General features: G+C 44.0%; 1 protein-coding gene across 2 annotated transcripts in view; it reads right to left on the minus strand.

Annotated features, from left to right (window-relative positions):
• Nucleotides 1-17,696: 17,696 nt before the first annotated feature.
• pan3 (poly(A) specific ribonuclease subunit PAN3) overlaps nt 17,697-20,898 on the minus strand; it is a 238,230-nt gene continuing 235,028 nt past the window's right edge. For both annotated transcript variants that reach the window (XR_005463200.1, XM_038818382.1), the window contains one exon: nt 17,697-20,735. Coding sequence is in view for 1 of the 2 variants with exons in the window: in XM_038818382.1 (XP_038674310.1) it covers nt 20,595-20,735 (141 nt within the window). In the remaining variant the exon portion in view is untranslated. The remainder of the gene's footprint in view (nt 20,736-20,898) is intronic.

The following is a 20,898-nucleotide window of genomic DNA, read 5'->3' on the forward strand; positions in this document are numbered from 1 at the left end:
TCCCCACTGTCCTTGCTAGGGCTGCGAACACTCCCGCCCAGACTCTCTCCAACTTTATGCAGCCCCAGAACATTCGCAGGTCCCTGCCCACACTTCTCACACTCGTCTACCACCCCCTGAAAGAACCCACTCATCCTTGCCTGCGTCATATGTATCCTGTGTACGATCTTGAACTGTATCAGGCTCATCCTTGCACACGAGGTCACATTAACCCTTCGTAGCGCCACATTCCATATTTCCCAGTTTATCTCCCTTCCCAGCGCCCCTTCCCACTTCTCCTTACTCTTCACCACCCGCTCACCTCCCTGTTCTCCCAGCCACCCGTTTATGCCTCCGATCCTGCCCTCACCTACCACAACCGGAAGCAGCAGTCACTCCAGCAGGGTGTACCTCGGCAACCTGGGGCACTCTTTCCAAACCTTCTGCGCCAAGTCCCTTACCTGCAGGTACCTAAAAACACTTCCTCTCGGGGGCTCAACCCTCTCCTTCAGTTCATTTATACTGGCAAACCCTTCTTCCAGATACAAATCCCTCAACTTAACCAGCCTTATTGTTACATACCTGGTGTGTTCATTGTTTCAGTGAATTGATGACCGGTTTGATTCTCTGCATCAGCTGAAGACTTGATAGTTCTGTGGCTCTCAGTTCTGGGCTTTGCCACAACCATTGTCTTGCAAAGCTATAATGCAATTCCTCAAGCTACAGAATCATAATGGTCTTCCTCAATAGTTGGCCATCAGCGAAGTAGCTGAGAGAATGGTTATGGAAAGATTATTTGTTTCTGGGTTTCAAAAAGCAAAGGTTCTGGAGGATTCTGGAGCAGCATGGTGGTTAGCCAGGGACCTGGGTTCAATTCCAGTCTTGGGTCACTTTCTGTGTGGAGTTTGCACTTTCTCTCAGTGTCTGTGTGGGTTCCCTCTGGGTGCTCCAGTTTCCTCCCACAGTTCAAAGATGTGCAGGTTAAGTGGATTGGCCATGCTAAATTGCCCTTAATGTTCAAAAGGTTAGGTGGGGTTACTGGGATAGGGTGGGGATTTATTCTAGGCGAGGTGGTCTTTCAGAGGGTGGGTGCATCCTATGGGCCGAATGGCCGCCTTCTGCACTGTAGTGATTCTATGATTCTATTAAGATGAATGTGCTCCCAGAGATTTTTTTCTTTTTCAATAACTCCCTACTTTTCTCTCCAAGCCCTTCTTTGTGAAAGTTAATAAATTAGTGTCCTCATTTATTTGGGTGTGTATGATCCAAGGATCCGTAGGGGGTTCCTCCAGTGAGATGGGCAATCAGGAGGCTTCGCTTTACCCAATTTATTATTTTACTATTGGGCAGCCAATATTCAGAAGGGACTGGGATGGCTCAGTAATCCGGGTTCCATATGGGGGAAATGAAGGAAAGTTCTGTCAGGGTCCGAGCCTCAGGCCATTAGTAACCGTGTTCACTCCGGCAGGTTTTCCTCGAATGCGGCAGTGGTGTCCACCCTGAGAATCTGGAAGCAGTTCAGACAGCATTTTAAACTTATTCCCATGTCTTTGCTGGCCCCTATCTGCAATAATCACCATTTTTGGCTGTGGGTCTGGACTCGACCTTTAGTCATAGGAGGTGAAGGATTTGGAGAGGGTTGGAGACCTGTTCATGAGGAAAGGTTTGCCAGCTTTAAGGAGCTGTCGGGGAAATTTCAACTCCCTAGTCCAATGTGTTCAGATACTTTCAGATTCATAATTTTTCGCTCAAGGTTTTCCTCTCTTTTCCCTCGACACTGGCCTCCTCCCTGTTGAAGAGGATTTAGTCTTTGGCCGGGACTGGTGGGGGATTATTTTGTGCATATACATCCAGATCCTATCAGCGGAGTCGGCTCCATTGAGTGAGGTAGGTGGAATGGGAGGGTTAATTGGGTCCCATTCTAGATGATGAGGTTTGGAGTCTGATCCAATTCAAGGTGGTGCACAGAGCTCATCTGACCAGTGAGAGGATGAACAGATTCTTCTCTTGGGTGGAGGACAGGTGTAAGCATTATTCTTGGGAGCCGGCTAACCACACTCCATGTGTTCTGGTCTTGTCCCAGTAAGTAAGCATTTGGGCCTCTTAGCTATACGGTAGCATGGTGGTTAGCATCAATGCTTCACAGCTCCAGGGTCCCAGGTTCGATTCCCGGCTGGGTCACTGTCTGTGTGGAGTCTGCACGTCCTCCCCGTGTGTGCGTGGGTTTTCTCCGGGTGCTCCGGTTTCCTCCCACAGTCCAAAGATGTGCAGGTTAGGTGGATTGGCCATGCTAAATTGCCCGTAGTGTAAGGTTAATGGGGGGATTGTTGGGTTACGGGTATACAGGTTACGTGGGTTTAAGTAGGGCGATCATTGCTCGGCACAACATCGAGGGCCGAAGGGCCTGTTCTGTGCTGTACTGTTCTATGTTCTATACTTAAAGTCGATCTGGAGCTATGTCCGCTGGTGGCCATTTTCGGGGTATCAGACCCACCGATGCAGTGGATGTGCGTGAAGGCTGACGTCCTCCCCTTTGCCTCGTTAATAGCCTGGAGACAAGTTCTGCTTGGGTGGAGGTCTCCTATCTCCTGCTTGATTGGGTGCCCTCATGTTGTTATAACATTTCGAGAAGGTCAAGTTGATCATTAGGGGTCAGTAGGAGGATTCTACCTAAGATGACAGCCATTCGTTTCCTTTTGTAAAGAGCTGGTCACCGTCAGTTGTTAAGGGGTTTAGATTAGTTCCAATCAGTTGTTGAGGGGTTTAGATTAGTTCTGGGGGAATTAAGTTATTTGTGCTTTTGATTGTTTGTCATGTTCTGTAATTTGGGTTAATTGTTTTATAGCATTCCGTTTATAATGAAAATTTTCATATAACGAAACACAGGTACATTGCAGGTACTGAACTGGCATTACCCCTCATCAATGGGGGGGGAACGTGGAACACTGAGGATCTCAGCGGTTGAGGCACTTCATTCAGGTGGAGTTGAGAGGGGCAACTGTGGGTAAGAGGCTATTGTGTGACAGAGGAGGGAGTGAGGCTTATTTGAAAGGTGTACACATAGGGGGATGTGTATGGGTGGATGTCCCAGATCCCGAGGACTGTGGGGCAGGGCATTGTCAGGACTCCTCATTGAAGCTCTTTTGTCACTTTGATGCTCTCTTACATTTAGTTTAGGATTCTGGAGAATCACAGAGCCAGTTGAGCTGGCAATTCTTTTGATTACTTTCGAGCAGCAGCAGCAACATCGACATGCCACTGCACAGGCCAGGACTAGCGCCCTGCAGAGGAGATGGGAGGCAGGGCTACAGATGGTGGACCCTCTGAGGAGACACTACCGGCTACAGGTATTGCAACTAAGAACTTCCTACCTCCAGATGCCAGAGCGCCAGTGCCAGAGATGACAGAGTCTGTCCTGGGGTATGGTTGACCACCTGTGCCAGGTGATGCAAGAGCTGGCATCACAGACTGGTAGGTCACCCATTGCCTGTGCCCTCAAAGTACAGCTGCTCTGAACCTCTACACCAGCGGCTCATTTCAGGCCTACACAGGTGACCTGCGCTGCACTTCCCAGGCGGTAGCACACAAGTGCATCAGGGAGGTCACAGATGCACTATTTGCGAGGTCCCACATGGACATCAACATGGATGGGCACCAGGTGACCCAGGGAGTCAGTGCCGTGGGCTTCGCCCATACAGAAAGCATACCCTAGTTGCAGGGCCTCAGCGACTGCAACCACGTGGCTCTACGTTCCCCTTGGGCCCTCTTTGTGAACTGCAAGGCATACCTCTTCCTCAATGTCCACATCATCTGTGACCACATGATGCACATCATGCAGGTGTGTGCCCATTGACCGGCAGCATCCATGATAGTTACTTCTTGAAGAGCTCACAGATCCCAGCCATTTTTGAGGGAGGCCAGCGGCTGGAAGGATGGCTCCTTGGGGACAAAGCATACCCACTCAGGAGGTGGCTGATGATGTCAGTGCGGAGCCAACACCTGTTGAGCCTCGCTACAATGAGACTCGTGTGTCAACATGTGGTCGAGCAGCAACTGGACTGCTCACGATGCAGTTCCGGTGGCTGGACAGCCATTCAATACAACCCCACAGAGGGTATCCCACATCATGGTGCACAATGTGGTACTGCAGCAGGGCGAGCAACTGGACCAGGAGGAGATGGAGATGCCATATCTCCTCGAATGAGGAGGATAGCAACAACCATCTTGCAGGAGGAGGAGGAAGGACCTTGGCGATAGCCAGGGCCACACAAGGTGCTCTCATTGATACTCGGATTGGTGATGACCAGGTTCGGGGTGTGAAGACCTCTCCCACCAAGGGGTCTCATTTCTTCTCACTACTGTGGAGCGCGGAGGTGGTCATCGACATGGTTGCTCCCTTCATGTGCAGGGCGCTAAAGTGACTGACCAGTCGCTAGAAGAGAATGATGATGACTTGCAATAAGGCAAGAGCAATGATCATCTTAACCTCCGTGAAATTTCGAACTCCTGCCTAACAGAGCTGAACATGACATGCCACTGAACGGGTGATTTAGGGGCCCGTAGAGGCATCTCAGCTGCTCCTGCCTCCTCAGAGGTCAGGGGTCCTGGTGTGTTTTGCCACCTCCTGATGATGTGGACAGAATCTTTTACGTTTTCAGCTGAAGGCACCGCATAAATAGAGAATATTGGCAGAAACGAGAGGCCTGAGGGTTGGTGGGGGAGGGGGGAGAAAAGAGAGTCCTGTCATTCAAAGCATTTAATTACACTTTTAAGGTATTTCCAGTGACGTAAGAGCTGGTATATAGAGGACACAGATTGAAAGTAATTGGCAAAAGAACAGGAAGCTGGAGAATATTTTTGAAAAAATAGAACACAGCAAGCTATGATCCAAAAAGGGAGGAAACACTGAGTTTACGTGGGGGTTTGTGGAGCACAAAGCCAAGACATGACATGATAACGTGGAGACTCTTTATGGGTGATTAGTGATTTTAAATGCTAATTAGTGACATAATGGTGACTTATCTCTACTAGTGCCAAGGTTCACCTGTGCCCACTGGGTGCTCTTCATTTCTTAGTCTTCCTCTCCCTCTGCCACATCTAGGTGTATCACCAGGATCCACAGCTGAGATTGAAGCGGCCTGGTGCCTGAGATTACCCTGGTAGGCGGAGGCCTGGAACTGGAGGGTCTGGGCCTACTTTTGGGCTGAACGGGTGTTGCAATGCTGTCCTCCTCAGTGCGTGAGGCTGGAGGGGGTGTCAAATGGGCTGGACACACCCAGGGTCTACTAGGTGGAAGGCCCTGGGATGTGCACCTGCCGATCCTCTTCCCTTCGGGTGCCGGGCGTCCCTGGGCTCCAGATTCAGAAGCCCGCCGTCCTTGTCGCTGCCACTTATGGATTAACAAGAGTGTCTGCATGATGCAGTTGATGCCCTGCCCTACCATGAGTTCATGCCCTCAACCATGGAAGTCATGAGCCAAACCATGGAGCGGCCAGCCCCCGCCAGAATCTCCACTGCAGATACCACACTCAGTATTGCATCGGATTGATGGCACCATCTCCTCGGACAGAAGGCAATGGGACTGCTTCAATCTGCCTTGCAGTCTGAGGCGGGATGTTGTCATCTCTTCCTGATACATGCGGCTCGACCTTTGTAGCTCCATCAGATCTGGGACGACCGTACCCAGGGGCAAGTCATCAGCTTGTGGCTCAGCAGAGTCTTGGGCTCCAGCATCCCTCCGAGTGCCAAATCCCTGGTACATCCCTGCATCCAACTGCTGTGGATCATCTACTTGGAACAAGTGCTGGGGAGGCGATTACAAAGGAGCACTCCACTGATTACAGAGATTACGTTTTCCCGGCGTGAGCAAATCAGAGGCAAGCTGCCGTGAGTGCAGCGTGAGTCATGGAGAAATTTTCTTTCAAGAGGCTGAATATGTGGTGAGTTTTCCCAAACACTGGCGGCGCTGGTGGAACTCTCCCCGGTTCTCTCACCAGACCAGACACTTGGAAAAAGTATGGTAAGATTCCACCCAAAGAATCTAAAGTGGGATATAGGCAGGTTAGGTGAGTGGTCAAAAACTTGGCAGATGGAACATAAAATAGGAAAACATCAGGCAGCATCTGTGGAGAGAGAAACAGTTAACATTTCAGGTCTGTGACTTCATCAATGCAAGAAATGTTTTGAGTAATGGAAAGGGAAGGATGGAGAAGGAAAATAAAAGGGAATGCCTGTGATAGGGTGGAGGGCAAGAGTTAGGTGGCAAAACATTTCATGGTTCAAAGCCAAAAGGGGTAAAGGGAAAAATAGAGAAACAAAAGAGTGGCTAGATAAGATGTCAACAACAGACATCAGCCATGCAAATGCAAAGTAAAGGTGTTAAGAAAGAACCAAGAGAAAAACTAAGCATTGTATGTACGTGTGTGTGTATATATATATATATATTATACAAGAAAAAAAATGGAACCAGCAAAACAAAATCCCCACCCGAAACAAGATTGGGAAAATCAGGTGCTTAAAAGAGGCACCTCTTTCAATTTGGTGTACTGTATTCCAGTGTCTTTCAAACCTTTTTCCACCCAGGACCCACTTTTGTCAACCTTCACGACCCATGCGATGTTCACTTACCTTTAATGTGAATAGGGAGCCTGCTTGGTTCTCACGCACTCATTTGAATAAGGTTTATTGGAGAGGATAATGTGCATATCAGGTGCAGACCAGCCAGTTCCTTTGTGTCATCTTCATCTTTATGAAAACAGAAAATCCAACCTCGCACATGTAGGTCGTCGTGAGGGGCAATAGTATCTAAATGCTTGTTTTACTCAACACTGGATAATCCTGGGAGATGCTACTCCAGAATGCTGACAGCCTCATGGACTTTTGGCATGTTTTTAATGTGGTATCACAGGTCAAGTGCAGCAGCGTAGTCTTTTAATTTGCAGTCAGCTGTAAGTTAACAACTGACTCTAGGGTCTCAACCTCAAAAGGATTTTTTCATCCACCACTTCTCTTTCAGAATCTGAAACTCCCCTCATTTGCAAGTACTTCCCTGCATATAAAACACATGGGATTTACATCCTTATTTGCATTGGCACAATTGACAAAACTATTCCATAAAAAATTATCTTTATACAGCTTTGTTGGCAGTTAACCACAGGCCCTAGAGCTATCACTAGCACTGCTCTGTTCTGCCCTGGACCCTCCTGTTCAGCTCTCTCCAGCAGATTCAGTGGTGATATTCTGTCCTTGGGTACACTGCCTATTTGAGTCTCTGACCGTCTCATGCTTTTAAGGAAATTACCCATCTTCACAGTCCTCTTGCCAGCAGCTAGGAAATGCAAGAAGTTCTGATCTGTGATTTGGCACCAAAAGCATGTACATGCAGGGTACCTAACATCAAGTGTACATGCGTATGACCTGTTCACTGCTGCCACTTCTGGCCGGAAGGCTGCAATCTGTCTAATTTCTTTCCATTTAAAAGGCGGCTGCGGACACTTTTCTCAATGTAAAAGCGTCCGTTGGGCATTTCTCCAGTGATAGGGATCACCGTGGAAATGGTGCGACCTACCACTCAGCGACCCTTCTGATACTTGCCCATGATCGACCTGCGGGGTCGCGACCCGCACTTTGAAAAATCTTGCTGTATTCACTGCTCATGATGTGGTCTCTCTATTGTGGAGACTAATTGCAAACGAGGCAATGCTCTGAAGAACACCTTTAATCAGTCCACAACCATATTTAGCTTCGAGTCTCCTGTCATTTTAATTCTCAACTTTGCTCTGACCTCTGTCTTTGCCCTGTTACAGTCTAACCGCGAAATTCAATACAAGCATGAGCACACCTTTCTACTACTTTTCTGGATTCAATACGGAATTCAACAATTGCACATTGTCCCCATCGTTTTTTGTCAGTGTTTTTGCTGGTTCAGGTTTTCTTTCTTAAATCCTTTTACTTTTGATTGGGACAGCTGCTATCCAGCTGTTTATACCTCATCTGGATGGATCTCTTAATTCCTGCACCTTTGACTTTGAACCATGAAACCGTTTGCCATTTTATCTCTCCTGTCCTCCACCCTATCACCTTCCCTTATGTTCTTTCCCCTCCTCCCCCTATTATTTACTCAAAACCTAATACATTTCTAATTTTCCTCAGCTATGATGAAAGCACCCAGACCAGAAATGTTAATTCTTTTCCCTCCACATATGTTGCCTGACCTGTTGAGTATTTCCAGCACTTTTGTTTGGCTGTGCCTGCTGCCAATGCTGTGCATGCGCAGTTTGAGTGCATTACTCTGACATCATTGTAAGCGAGACTAGACTGCAGCCAGGACCAAAGATGGCACTACTCAGATCATTAAAGCTGCTTTAGGTGACGGCCTCCTTTTATCCATCCTTAAGGCATCGTTAATGGCTCCATAAAGTTCACAAAATAGTTCCAAATCACTAGGCAATGAAAATACCTAAACATGACTATATGAATATATATACAGTTATTTAAAATCTCAATGTCACATTTTAACCCCCAGTGGGACAGAAGTGGATTAAATAGGCTATTTGGAGAAAAGTCCCAGATTGCAATCTATTTCATTAAAGGTGTTACTTTTTCCGCAAATAAACTTTTTCCAGTTTCAAAATGCATGTGCAGTATTTATAGAATAATACTGCTCCATTCTGTCCCTGAGGCGGACTGTGCAAAACGTACTGACATCGAACCACAGAATTCCTACAGTGCCATTCAGCCCATCAAGTCTGCATCGACCCTACCAAGACCCTGCCATATCTCCGTTACCCCACCAAACCGTCACATCTTGGAACACTAAGGAGCAATTTAGTATGGTCAATCCACCTAATTGGACATAAGTTCATAAGATATAGGAGCAGAATTAGGCCATTTGGCAAATCAAGTCTGCTCCGCCATTCGATCTTGGCTGATATTTTCCTCATCTGTTACCTACAATGCCACAGACCAAGAGCTGGATGGCGAAATCAGCCAGAGCATCACCTCCCTGGAACAAATGAGCTAGGAGCAGGAGTAGAGCCTAAACACCTTCAATATGATCATGATTGATCTCATCATGGCCTCAACTCCACTGTCCTACCCGTTCCCCATAACCCTTCAATTAAAAATTGGTGCAACTCATCAATTTAATCACTGTGCCAGCATCCACCGCACTCTGGGATAGCAAATTCTACAGATGCACAACCCTTTGGGAAAATAGTTTCTCCTCAAATCTAGTTTCTCCTCAAATCGGTTTTAAATTTGCTGCCTCTTATTCTAAGATTATGACGTCTCATTTTATAATGCCCCACAAGAGGAAACATCTGCTCAATGTCTACTTTATCCATACCTTTTAGCATCTTGTAACCTCAATTTGATCTCCCCTCATTCTTCTAAACTCTAAAAGTATAGGGCGATAGTTCAATCTCTCCTCATGACAACCCTCATCTCTGGAATCAATCGAGTGAATCTCCTCTGAATTGCCTCCAATGTCACTATCTCTTTCCTCAAATAAGGGGACCAAAACTATGTACAATACTCCAGATGTGGTCTCACCAATGCCTTGTTCGATCGCAACAACACTTCCTTACTTTTATACTCAATTCCTTTTGCTATAAATGCCAACATTCTATTTGCTTTTCTTATTACCTGCATGCTAGTTTCTGTGACTCATGCATGAGGACACCCAGATCCCTGTGCATCAGCTCCATGGAGATAGTGCGGCCTTTAAACCCCCCACTCCCATGGACGAGGTAGCCCGGTGGCACTGCCTTATGTCAGGGGAAACGCCAGGGTGCCAGTGCACTGTCCCTCTCCCACCCACTCGGGGGCTACTCGTATGCTCCTGGTGGGTTCCCTTCACCTGGTTTGTTTTTAAAAGACAGTTGCAAACCTCACTGACATGATGTTGTGTCGAGGAGAGGGGAATTCCAAATTGTGTGCATGTCGGGGGGGGGGGGGGGGGGGGGGGGGGGGGGACGGGACACGATAATATGGTGTGCAAGCTCGCTAATTATATAAAAATTTATTGAAATGAGGTTCCCATCCTGAAAACGACATCGCTGCAGTGAGAATCACGCATTCAGTCTCATGAGATTTTGCGTCCATGTCACTATTTGTGCCTGCGACGAATGAATGCACAAAATTGAAAAAATGAAAATCGCTTATTGTCACGAGTAGGCTTTAATGAAGTTACTGTGAAAAGCCCCTAGTCGCCACATTCCGGCGCCTGTCCGGGGAGGCTGGAGCACATGCTTGTTTAGATTTCCCACAACAGCAGTATTTTACTTTTGTCAAATAACGGACTTTAGTTGAATACCAATGTGCTGCCTCTCCTGTTATTTACATACAAATAGCTGATGACTTAGAAATGTACTTGGAAAAGTTTTGATCAAGAGATTCTGTGGACTTGAATGGTCACAGAATAATTATTGTTCTAATGCATAACTGCCTGTTGCCAAATATGTAACCTATTAATTCAATTGGAAATTTTGTGGATCCACTTTACTTGTTGGTATCCCAGATTTGACCTATCAACGCTTATCTAATGACTCAACTAAATATAAATAGTATCCTGACCATAACCTACTTTCATAAACATGCTGACTTATATTTATTGCTTTTATTTTTTAAATTACTTCTTTTGTAACAGCATCCAGTATTTTTCTGAACATTGTTTCAAGCCAATAGGATCAGGATTATGCTTCAAATCTTTAAATCCTAAAGCGTACATGAACTTACTCCTTTGTCGGTGAATATATATTTCGCAACCCGTCTGGAGTTCACAGTAAAATAGGCTTAGAAACATCAATTAAATCTCTTGGAGCTACATGAATGCAAAACCAATACCCATAATTCAATATTAAGTCCACTAGCTCACACCAGAAAACTGCAAGTGTAGCTGATGATAGTACGGAAAATATAAATGTCTCAGTGCTCCTGGGTGGAATACTCTTCATACATTTGGATTAAAACACATGTTGGATAATGTACAGGGAATCTACCCTGAATTTATCCACCCTTATACATTACTACTGCAGTGTACAAAATCTCAGCAAAAAATTCCGATCTCCCACAATCGTGACAGGTACAAAATTCCCTCTTCCACAAAAGATTTTTTCACCAATCCACGCAGGTATACGCAGAAGAGTTTATTTTTAAAATTACACTTTTTCTGAAATCATATAGAAATAGACAGCAACTCTAAATGCACATCAATAAAGAACCTGTATTATATAGTGCTTCATCACAGAATGATTGCAGAAGTTTTGCACATACAAAAAGAAATACTTTGAAATGCAGAACTTATGTCAGTAAATTAGAAGCCATTTACTTCACGGTAACCTGTCATAAGCAACAGTGACTGTTTAATTGAAACTGATTGGGGGGGGGGGGGGGTGGGGGGAGAAACGTTGGCCAGGATGTTTGGAGGAAAACAGTGGTATGGGGCCTTCCAACTAACAAAACAAAACAGGCAAACTTAATGTTTCATCCACAGGACAATACTTCCAACAATGCTTCCTCAGTACTTCCTCAAAACTGACCCGGAATGTTTAAAAAAAAATATTTTTATTTTCCTCCTTTTTCACATTTCCTCCTGAATTTACACCCACCAACAATAAACAACAATAAGCAACAGATATGCCAATCACCATAACAACGATCCCATCCTCTCACCAACCCCCAAACATCAGCCCGCATGTTTACACAAACAAAGGACGAAAAAGCAATCAGGGGTTACCCAGTCATCCTTTCCTTAATATACACAGCCCCCTCCCCCAAACCACCCCCCAACTAATGTTCGATGTTATCCAGTTCTTGAAAGTGCATAATGAATAATGCCCATGAATTGTAGAACCCCTCTGAGCTTCCCCTCGTTCAAACATAGCCTTCTCAAGGGTCAGGTATTCCAACAGGTCCCCCCCACCACGCCATGGCACAGGGTGGTGAGGCTGCTCTCCATCCCATCAGGATCCGCCTTTGGGCGATCGACGAGGCGAAGGCTACGATATCTGCCTCCGCACCAGTTTCCAACCCTGGCTGGAATCTGGCCTCCCGGGGACCCGGGTCCAGTTTCACGTGCACCACCTTGGAAATTACCTTAAAAACCTCCTTCCAGTACTCCTCTAGCTTTGGACAGGACCAAAACATATGAATGTGATTAGCCCCCCCCCCCCCCCGCGCCACGCTCACACACATCTACTCCTTCAAAGAATCGGCTCATCCTCGCCCTCGTGAGGTGCGCTCTGTATACCACCTTCAGCTGCATCAGCCCCAACCTCGCACATGAGGTGGAGGCATTTACTCTCCGGAGCACCTCACACCAGACCCCCACCTCTATAACCTCACCCAACTCTTCCTCCCACTTTGCTTTGATCCCTTCCACCGGTGCTTTATCCTCTTCCAAAATAGCTCCGTACACCGCTGACACTGCACCCTTCTCCAGTCCCCTTGTCGTCAGCACCTCCTCCAGCAATGTGGCGGCCGGTTCCTCCGGGAAGCTCTGTATCTCCTTCCTGGCAAAATCTCGAACCTGCATGTATCTAAACATTTCTCCCTGCTCCAGCCCATACTTCGCTTCCAGCTCCCTCAATCCTGCAAACCGCCCCCAAGAAACAAATTTTTTAGCGTTTTAATCCCCTTCTCTTCCCATTTCCGAAAACTTCCATCCCACTTCCCTGGCTCAAATCTGTGGTTCCCCCGAATCGGCATTTCCCTTGAACCTGCCCCCAACCCGAAGTACTGGCGAACCTGCCTCCAGATTTTCAATGAAGCTATTATTACCAGACTCCCTGAGTATTTCCCCGGAATATCGGGAGCGGCGCTGTTGCTAGTGCCGTCAGCCCCGACTCCCTGCCCAAACTCTCCTCTATTCTGACCCACTGGGAATCAACCCCTCTGACCCAGCTCCGCACCGTCTCCACATTCACCGCACAGGTTCGGGAGACCCAAACCCCCTGCCTGCCTTCCCCTCTGTAGCAGCACCTTTCTCACTCTGGCCACCTTCCCTCCCCATATGAACAAGGTAATCCTTCCCTCAATCGCCCTGAAAAAAGCCTTTGGGAGGAAAATCGGTAGGCATTGAAAAATAAACAGAAATCGCGGCAACACATTCATTTTAACCGACTGTACCCGACCCGCCAGTGACAGAGGGAGACCATCCCACCTTACCAGATCGGCTTTCACTCTCCCCACCAAACTAGTGATGCTGTACCTGTGAATATCCCCCACTCCCGGGCAACCTGCACCACCAGATACCTAAAGTGAGCCCCTACCTTACGGAATGGCAGCGCACCCACCCCTGGCCAAGGCACCACAAAATACTCACTCTTGTCCAGGTTCAGCTTGTACACCGAGAAAGACCCAAATACTCGCAGTAGCTCCAATATTCCTCCTCTCGACACACTCTGTTCCGACACATACAGCAGCAAGTCGTCGGCATATAAGGACACCCTATGCTCTATCCCCGCCTCGCACTATTCCTTCCCATGCTCCCGAACTTCTTAATGCGATGGCCAACGGCTCAATCGCAACTGCAAACAGCAGGGGGGACATAGGACATCCCTGCCCGTCCCACGGTGGAGAGAAAAGTATCTCGAGCTGATATTGTTTGTGCGGACACTCTCCTTCGGCTCCTTATATAATTGCTTTACCCAATTCACAAATCTTGGTCCAATCCTAAACCGCTCCAGAATTGCCATCAGGTACCCCCATTCTACCCGGTCAAACGCCTTCTTGGCATCCAATGCCACAACCGCCTCTGTTTCCTTCCCTTCCGCCGGTGCCATAACGACGTTCAAAACCCTCCTAATGTTCGAAAACAGCTGCCTCCCTTTCAGAAACCCCGTCTGATCCTCGCCTATCGCCTTCGGGAGGCACTCCTCCAGCCTATCCGCCAGTACCTTCGCCAATACTTTTGCGTCCACATTCAGAAGTGATATGGGCCTATACGACCCACACTCCGTCGGATCCTTATCTTTTTTTTAGCAACAGTGAAATCGATGCCTGCCCCAAGGGTTGTGGCAGCACCCCCTTCCCTATCGCCTCTTTAAACATCACCACCGTCAGGGGTGCCAACTTAACTGCCCCGGAATGTTAGCCTAGGTTATATACTCTCATTTATGAGAGGGAGCTTAAGCTCACAAACCCATGAAGGAGGTGATAGTGCTACCAACTGAATATTTTGATAAGCACATCGCATTAAAGTGAATCACAAAGATATTTAAATCAGAACTGCAAGAACTCTCCCAATACAATTGGAGCCATGAGATCTGGATTGCATTGTAGAGTGGCAAAAAAAACAAACTCATTTTCAATTTATGGGGCGTTCCATCGTCAATTTAAAAGGCAATGAGTAGATTGATGAAATACAGCAAAGAAACATCTCAAATTTAACAAAGTTTGGTGACATTCTTAGGTGTAACTTATGGGCTACGCCTGATGCAGCTAATTGTAAACCCACTTTTTGATAATAGGAGGAAAGACTTTAAAAAGCTTGAGTAAAATTCAAAATGCTGCACTTTACCATAATATGAAGATGAAACAAGTATTTTAAAAGGAATCAAATCAGATAATTGAGCAATCAGTAATTGATCTAAGTCAGTGATCAGTTTACTGCAGACACCGGACTGCAACATTACTAGCGATGCTTAGAATTCTCATTTATTTGATACTTCATTGTACAAACTGCCCAATATCCTAATATGGACTGAGATAGTAAATTTGGATTTGTTTATTGTCATGTGTACAGGAGTACAATGGAAAGTATTTTTCTGCATGCAGCTCAAACAGATCATTTAGTACATGAAAAAATAAAATACATAGCGTAGCAAGGTCCACAATGCAAATACCTAGACACTGGCATCGGGTGAAGCATACAGAAGTGTAGTATTAATCAGGTCAGTCCATAAAAGGGTCATTTAGGAGTCTGGTAACAGCGGGGAAGAATCTGTCTTTGATCTGTTTGTGCGTGTAAAGGGCAAAGAGAGAATGTAATTCCCGAAATGCATACAAGAACTTTCTTGATCAATGTTTCCAGCCTAACATGGAAGGAAGCAGCACTGAATCTAGGGCTGGACAACTGGAGCTAGTTTCAGTAGGAGAGCATTTGGGGACCGGTGATCATAATACCTAAGGTTTAGAATAGTTATGAAAAATACAAAGTGCAATCAAGTGTAAAAATACTAACTTCAGCAAGTTGAAAATGGATCTGGTCCAAGTGGACTGGAATCAAAGATTAGTAAGGGCAGCACGGTAGCACAAGTGGATAGCACTATGGCTTCACAGCGCCAAGGTCCCAGGTTCGATTCCCTGCTGGGTCACTGTGTGCGGAGTCTGCACGTTCTCCCAGTGTCTGCGTGGGTTTACTCCGGGTGCTCCTATTTCCTCCTACAGTCCAAAGACGTGCAGGTTAGCTGGATAGGCCATGATAAATTGCCCTTAGTGACCAAGAAGGTTAGGTGGGGTTATTGGGTTATGGGGATAGGGAGGAAGTGAGGGCTTAAGTGGGTCGGTGCAGACTCGATGGGCCGAATGGCCTCCTTCAGCACCGTATGTAAGCAGGGCAGTAAATTGATCAATAGAGGCCTTCAAAGACAAAATGGCTTGGGTATAGCATTGACACATTTCCAAGAGGAGGGAAGGGACAGCATCTAGGGATATATCCCATGGGATACTTAAAGACCTGACAGTTAAAATTAGATAGGCAAAAGAGGCCTATGATGATTGGAAGATTCACAATATAATAGAGACCCAAGTGAGTAAAAGGGGGAGTGTGTGCATGAATAAATTAGCGGCGAACATAAAAAGTATCCTGTAAACATATAAATAGTAAAGATGTAGTCAAAGGGTGTGGCCTGATTAGGGGAAATAGGAGATATTTTTGTGGAGACAAAGGCAAGGCTGAGGTACTAAATAAGTACTTTACATTTGTGCTCACAAGAGAAGAATGAGGATGCCGCCAATGTAGCAGAGAAGGCAGCAAAAAGAATATTGGAGGGGGAAAAAAAATAAAGAGGCACTTAAAAGGTTGACAGTCCTGAAAGTAGAAATGTCACCTGGTCTGGATGGGATATAGTCTGTTACTGAGTGAGACAAGGGATGATATTGTGGGACATGGTCAAAAACCTCCCAATCCTCCTGGGAATCGGGGCGGTAAATGTTGCAAATGTTACACCATTGTTTAAAATGGGGAGGGGAATAAACTTATACTGGATGAAATTAATTGATATTTGGAAAGGTATAGAATAATTAAAGCCATCACCCATTTGATAAAAACAAATATTGCTCGACTAACTTGATTGCATTCTCTGACAAAGCAACAGAGAGGGTTGATGAGGATAGTGCAGTTGATGTTGTGTTCAAGGACTTTTAAAAGGTTTTTAAATACAGGATCAAATGACTTGCTTACAACATTAAAGCCCTTGTGATGAAATAGGAGTGTCAACGCGGCGGTTACAAAATAAGGGACAGAAAACAAGTAGCAGTAGTTTTTTCGCATACTAGAGGGAGGCACAAAGTGCGTTTCCTTGGGGTCAGTATTAGAACTGCTGCTCTTTTGATATATATGAATGATCTGGAATTGGTTACATGGGAAATAATTTCAACGTTTGCAAATGCTGTGAAACTCAAAAACATAGTAAACAATGAGAAGATGGTAACAGATTTCAGGAAACAGACTGTGAAATGGAATACACATGATAGATGAAATTTAATTAAGAGATGTGCGAAACGATACATTTAGTATGAAAAATGAGAGGCAATATAAACAAAATGGCATAGAAAAAGACCCGGGGTTGTATGTACACAAATCTTTGAAGATAACAGGCCAAGCTGGGAAAACTGTTTAAATAATGAATGGGATTCTTGGTTTCATTAACAGAGGAACAACACCTGAAAGCAAGAAGTTATGTTAAACTTTTAAAACATATTGGTTAAGCTACAGCTGAAGCATTGCAGTCAGTTCACACTTCAGAAGGGATATTAAGGCATTGGAAAGGATGCAAAAGAGATTTACGAGAATAATGCCATAGATAAGGGACTTTAGTTGTGTAGAGGTTGGAGAAGTTGGGGTTCTCCTTACAGCAGGAAGGTTTAAGAGGAGACTTAACAGAAATGGTTCAAAATCACGAATAGTTTTAATACAGTTATTGAAAGACTTTTTTTCCCCCCAGTGGCAGAAGGGTCAGTAATCATGGAGCACATAGTTAATGTGTAAGAAATTACAGTGCTATGGGGAAACTGCATGAGAGTTGGGTTAACTGGATAATTCTAACAAATAGCTGGCACAGTCAAGAAGGGCAGACTGGCCTCCTTCTGCATCATATTAACCTATGGTCCATTATTATTTTAAAGACCCAGCGAACCAAGGTGTAAAATTGTGAATGATAAAAGTTGCACATGATCCTAAATTCTAACTCTGGTTGCAGATAATGCCTGGAATCAATTCACTTCATACGGACCATCTGACAACAGCTCAATATTCCATAAATGCATTACATTTAAGCACCTGGCAGACATAGTGAATTTTCTATTTTTGAGACATTCATCTCGCCACTACTTGTGCAATTATTTTTTTCCCCACCGAACGTACTGCCTTAAATGTTGTATAAACATAATAATACCTGGTAATTTCTTGAATATGGGAAGTTAATTTCACATAAATGTGGATTTCTGGATTCTCAATTTAACAGTTACTTTCACAAACAACATATAGGCTAGACTTGAATTCTGGTATTCTTTATTAAAATACTGCTGTACACACAAAAGTTTAAATCAGAGATGGAAACATTTAACATGGAGGAGGGATCGTAACAGACAAAACTGATCGATTCTTTTGTAGGAGCTGGTTTAAGGATTTTCTTTCTTCACAAATAAACAAAATAAGGCCAAAGTGGAACATGCGCAGGATATGCTTACAAGGTTTTCTTAGAAAAAAACTGTTACGTATAGAATATATAAAAACTATTTTTTAGTAATACATATGTGGATTGTTTCAAACAGCATTAGCCAACTGAAAACCCTGTATATAATTGAAAAGAATTTTCAAAGAATACATGATTTCAAAAGTTGAAGTCACCATGTGATTTCAAGGGCTGGCACTGGATCATCAAAAGGGAGCACATTTGATGCATTAATTTTAAAGTACAGGTGTCCAAGATTTTAAGAAAACAATCCCAACTTCAAAGCCCAACTGTAAATATTCTATAACTGCATGAACTGGAAACAGTTTAGCACATTTGGAACACTTTGAAATATACGTATATGGGTAAATTTTTATGGATCTTGACCTAAAATCTCATGGTGACTTGAGATGTTAAATATGGTAACAAAGGAGCAAAGAATGTACAATCTGATGTGCAATTGCTAACTTGGGCTGGATCATAAATACATTCAAATGAATTTGCAGGCATTTAGCTACCTCACCATAACATCACACTAGAGGTAAGAACAGAGGAATCAGAATTTTTTCAAATTCAGGAATCTTTTTTGCTTTTGATAATCCAGAGGCAGTGTGCTGGTTGAGTAAACATCAAAATTTAAGCCCGTTTACCTCTGCCTGTTACCCAAATATTGGTCCATACTGAGAATGAGGAGGCCAAGCACTCCGAACCCTTGATACCCATAGATGATCCCCTTTCTGCAATTATTCACAAACAATGTGGAAACAAGAACCTTTTGAAGTGCACAGAATGATATAAATACAGTATTTCTCCTCATTATGTCAGAATACCATTTTTTTGTTTTTTATGATTTTATAAAAAAGAATGCATTTTTTTCCCCAAAACATACAAAAAACAGCTGCTTCTCTGTCAAACAGATGAGCTATTGACACAACTTTACTCAGGACATTATCCACGAAAGAATATAGCAGAGTTTCCTCAATTCCTTTCCAACTAAAATGAGGGAAACATTGCGATTGCTTCTACAGCCTGTTCATAGGCCAATTCGCACAGGATGCATACAAATGTGTCATAATCACAAATATATGTAGTCTTTCCCCATTAATTTTAACTGCTGCTACCAAGTGAACCTTGTTGTGGTCGCCAAACAAGTTTACCTTCCAAAACTTTTACATGAATGGTGTTGCCAATACTGAAACAAATCCAGAATACAGAATTTTAAGCTTATAAAACTGGATTAATGGGAAAGAACTTTTAATTGTAAAGGCTGTATTGCTTTAAGTTTCAGAATTGCGGAGGGCAGTCTGCCCACAAAGCAGCCAGTACTATAAAACATTTAATGCTGGGAAGGAAAGACACACATCACAGTCATTACACTGAATTCACTTTCTTTATATTCACTTCTACATTTTGGCCCAATGGATTTGGCAGTCGTATATGATTGTTTGGTTGAACAAGTCTGCATTGAATTTTGATATGTTCCTCTTATTTCCCAAATGGTTCAGTTTCAATACTTGACAACACATTTAGAATCTGATTCTGCAAATGAAAGAATTTCCCCAAAAAAGTGATATAGTTTCTAACCTTAAGAAACTGAAACATCACACTTTAGGTAGTTCCACATATCTATAATTAGGATGACTAATTGCAAAGCCAACTTTGGGGCAACAGTATTTTAAAGGCACAGCAGCCCACAATCCTTCCAAAATTGCACAGGTCACCACTGTGAAACAACTGCTGTGTTTTTGTGCAAGTGTACTTGACAAAGTTCTTATTTGTTTCCTTATCCAGTGTAAAGTACCCTATTAAAGCTGCTGTTCAAATAATAGAACTTTATACAAAATTAAATGATACATAACAAAACCTAATCCACTCCTGACATTTCAGGTATTGAACCCAATTTAAAAATTAGTCTCCTATAAAAAAAGCTTGCATAAATGTAGAGGCATCTTACCTGTTCCAATTACACGGAATTTGTTTTTAAAAAAGGCGCTGGTAACTGTATGAAGCAAAAAAGCTACTTTTTAATTTTGTTATGAAAGATGTGTAGCTGTGACAGTTCACATAGATGCCATCAACACTGACACACAGGAGCTGTTTAGTTCCTAGAAGAATAGCGTCCATATAATATTCCACCTGATTTCCATAAAAATATGCTTTCTGTAGTTTGGTTTTCTAAGTGATAGCACATGGCAGTCAGTCTGAAGTCCAGCGTGTCTTTTGCCAGAAATATAACTCATCGGAATTTAGTTCACCAAATAGCATATCCAATGGCATTTCCACCTAGTCCTTGCTTGGGTGCAGTTCAATCACTCCAACATCTTCCAAAGGGGCATATGCTGTTACCCAGAAAGTAATTCTAATGATAACGATTTTCCCTTATCAAAATTACGTGTGGTAAATCCTTAAAGATCACAAGTCTTGAACTTAAAATTAGTGCATGAACATGTGAAAAAATAAAACTGGGATCATCATGCATCTGATGCCGCTCCCCAATTTAAAAACAGTCTTCACAGAAACAACCTCTCATGGCAGTTCTAGGCTCCTGTAATATGGACGTTTTTCCTTCAAGTAACAGTGTACCTGACCGAAGTGCAAGCAGCGCTGCTCATTTACATTTGTCTTTTAAATGTGAAATGAGGTGGCATTAATACAGTTGTAGTGCAATTAGCTCTTTATATTGTTCTTCGGCAATGTTTTGCCCGAGCACAGCGAGTACTACAACTGTCCATTAGAAGCTGCTAGAAGTTCTGAGAAAGCGCTTTCAAAACAACGCTTCAGATCAGCATATGTCACCACAAGAACACTCTTTTCGTCTCTAGAAACGAGACTTATTTTTTCCGGTACACCAGCATCCAACTGCAAACAAATAAAAAGTTAACAAACATTGATCAATTTTCAAACATTAGAAAGCACAAAAATTAAATACATGAAATTGTGTACTTAGTTGAGTCAGTTGTATGCTTTGGAGTAACTAAAGGAAATTGTGAAATTTTCTTTCAAATAAATAATATTGTGTCTA

The sequence above is a fragment of the Scyliorhinus canicula genome, chromosome 14 (genome assembly GCF_902713615.1).
Source record: "Scyliorhinus canicula chromosome 14, sScyCan1.1, whole genome shotgun sequence".
Classification (NCBI taxonomy): domain Eukaryota; kingdom Metazoa; phylum Chordata; class Chondrichthyes; order Carcharhiniformes; family Scyliorhinidae; genus Scyliorhinus; species Scyliorhinus canicula.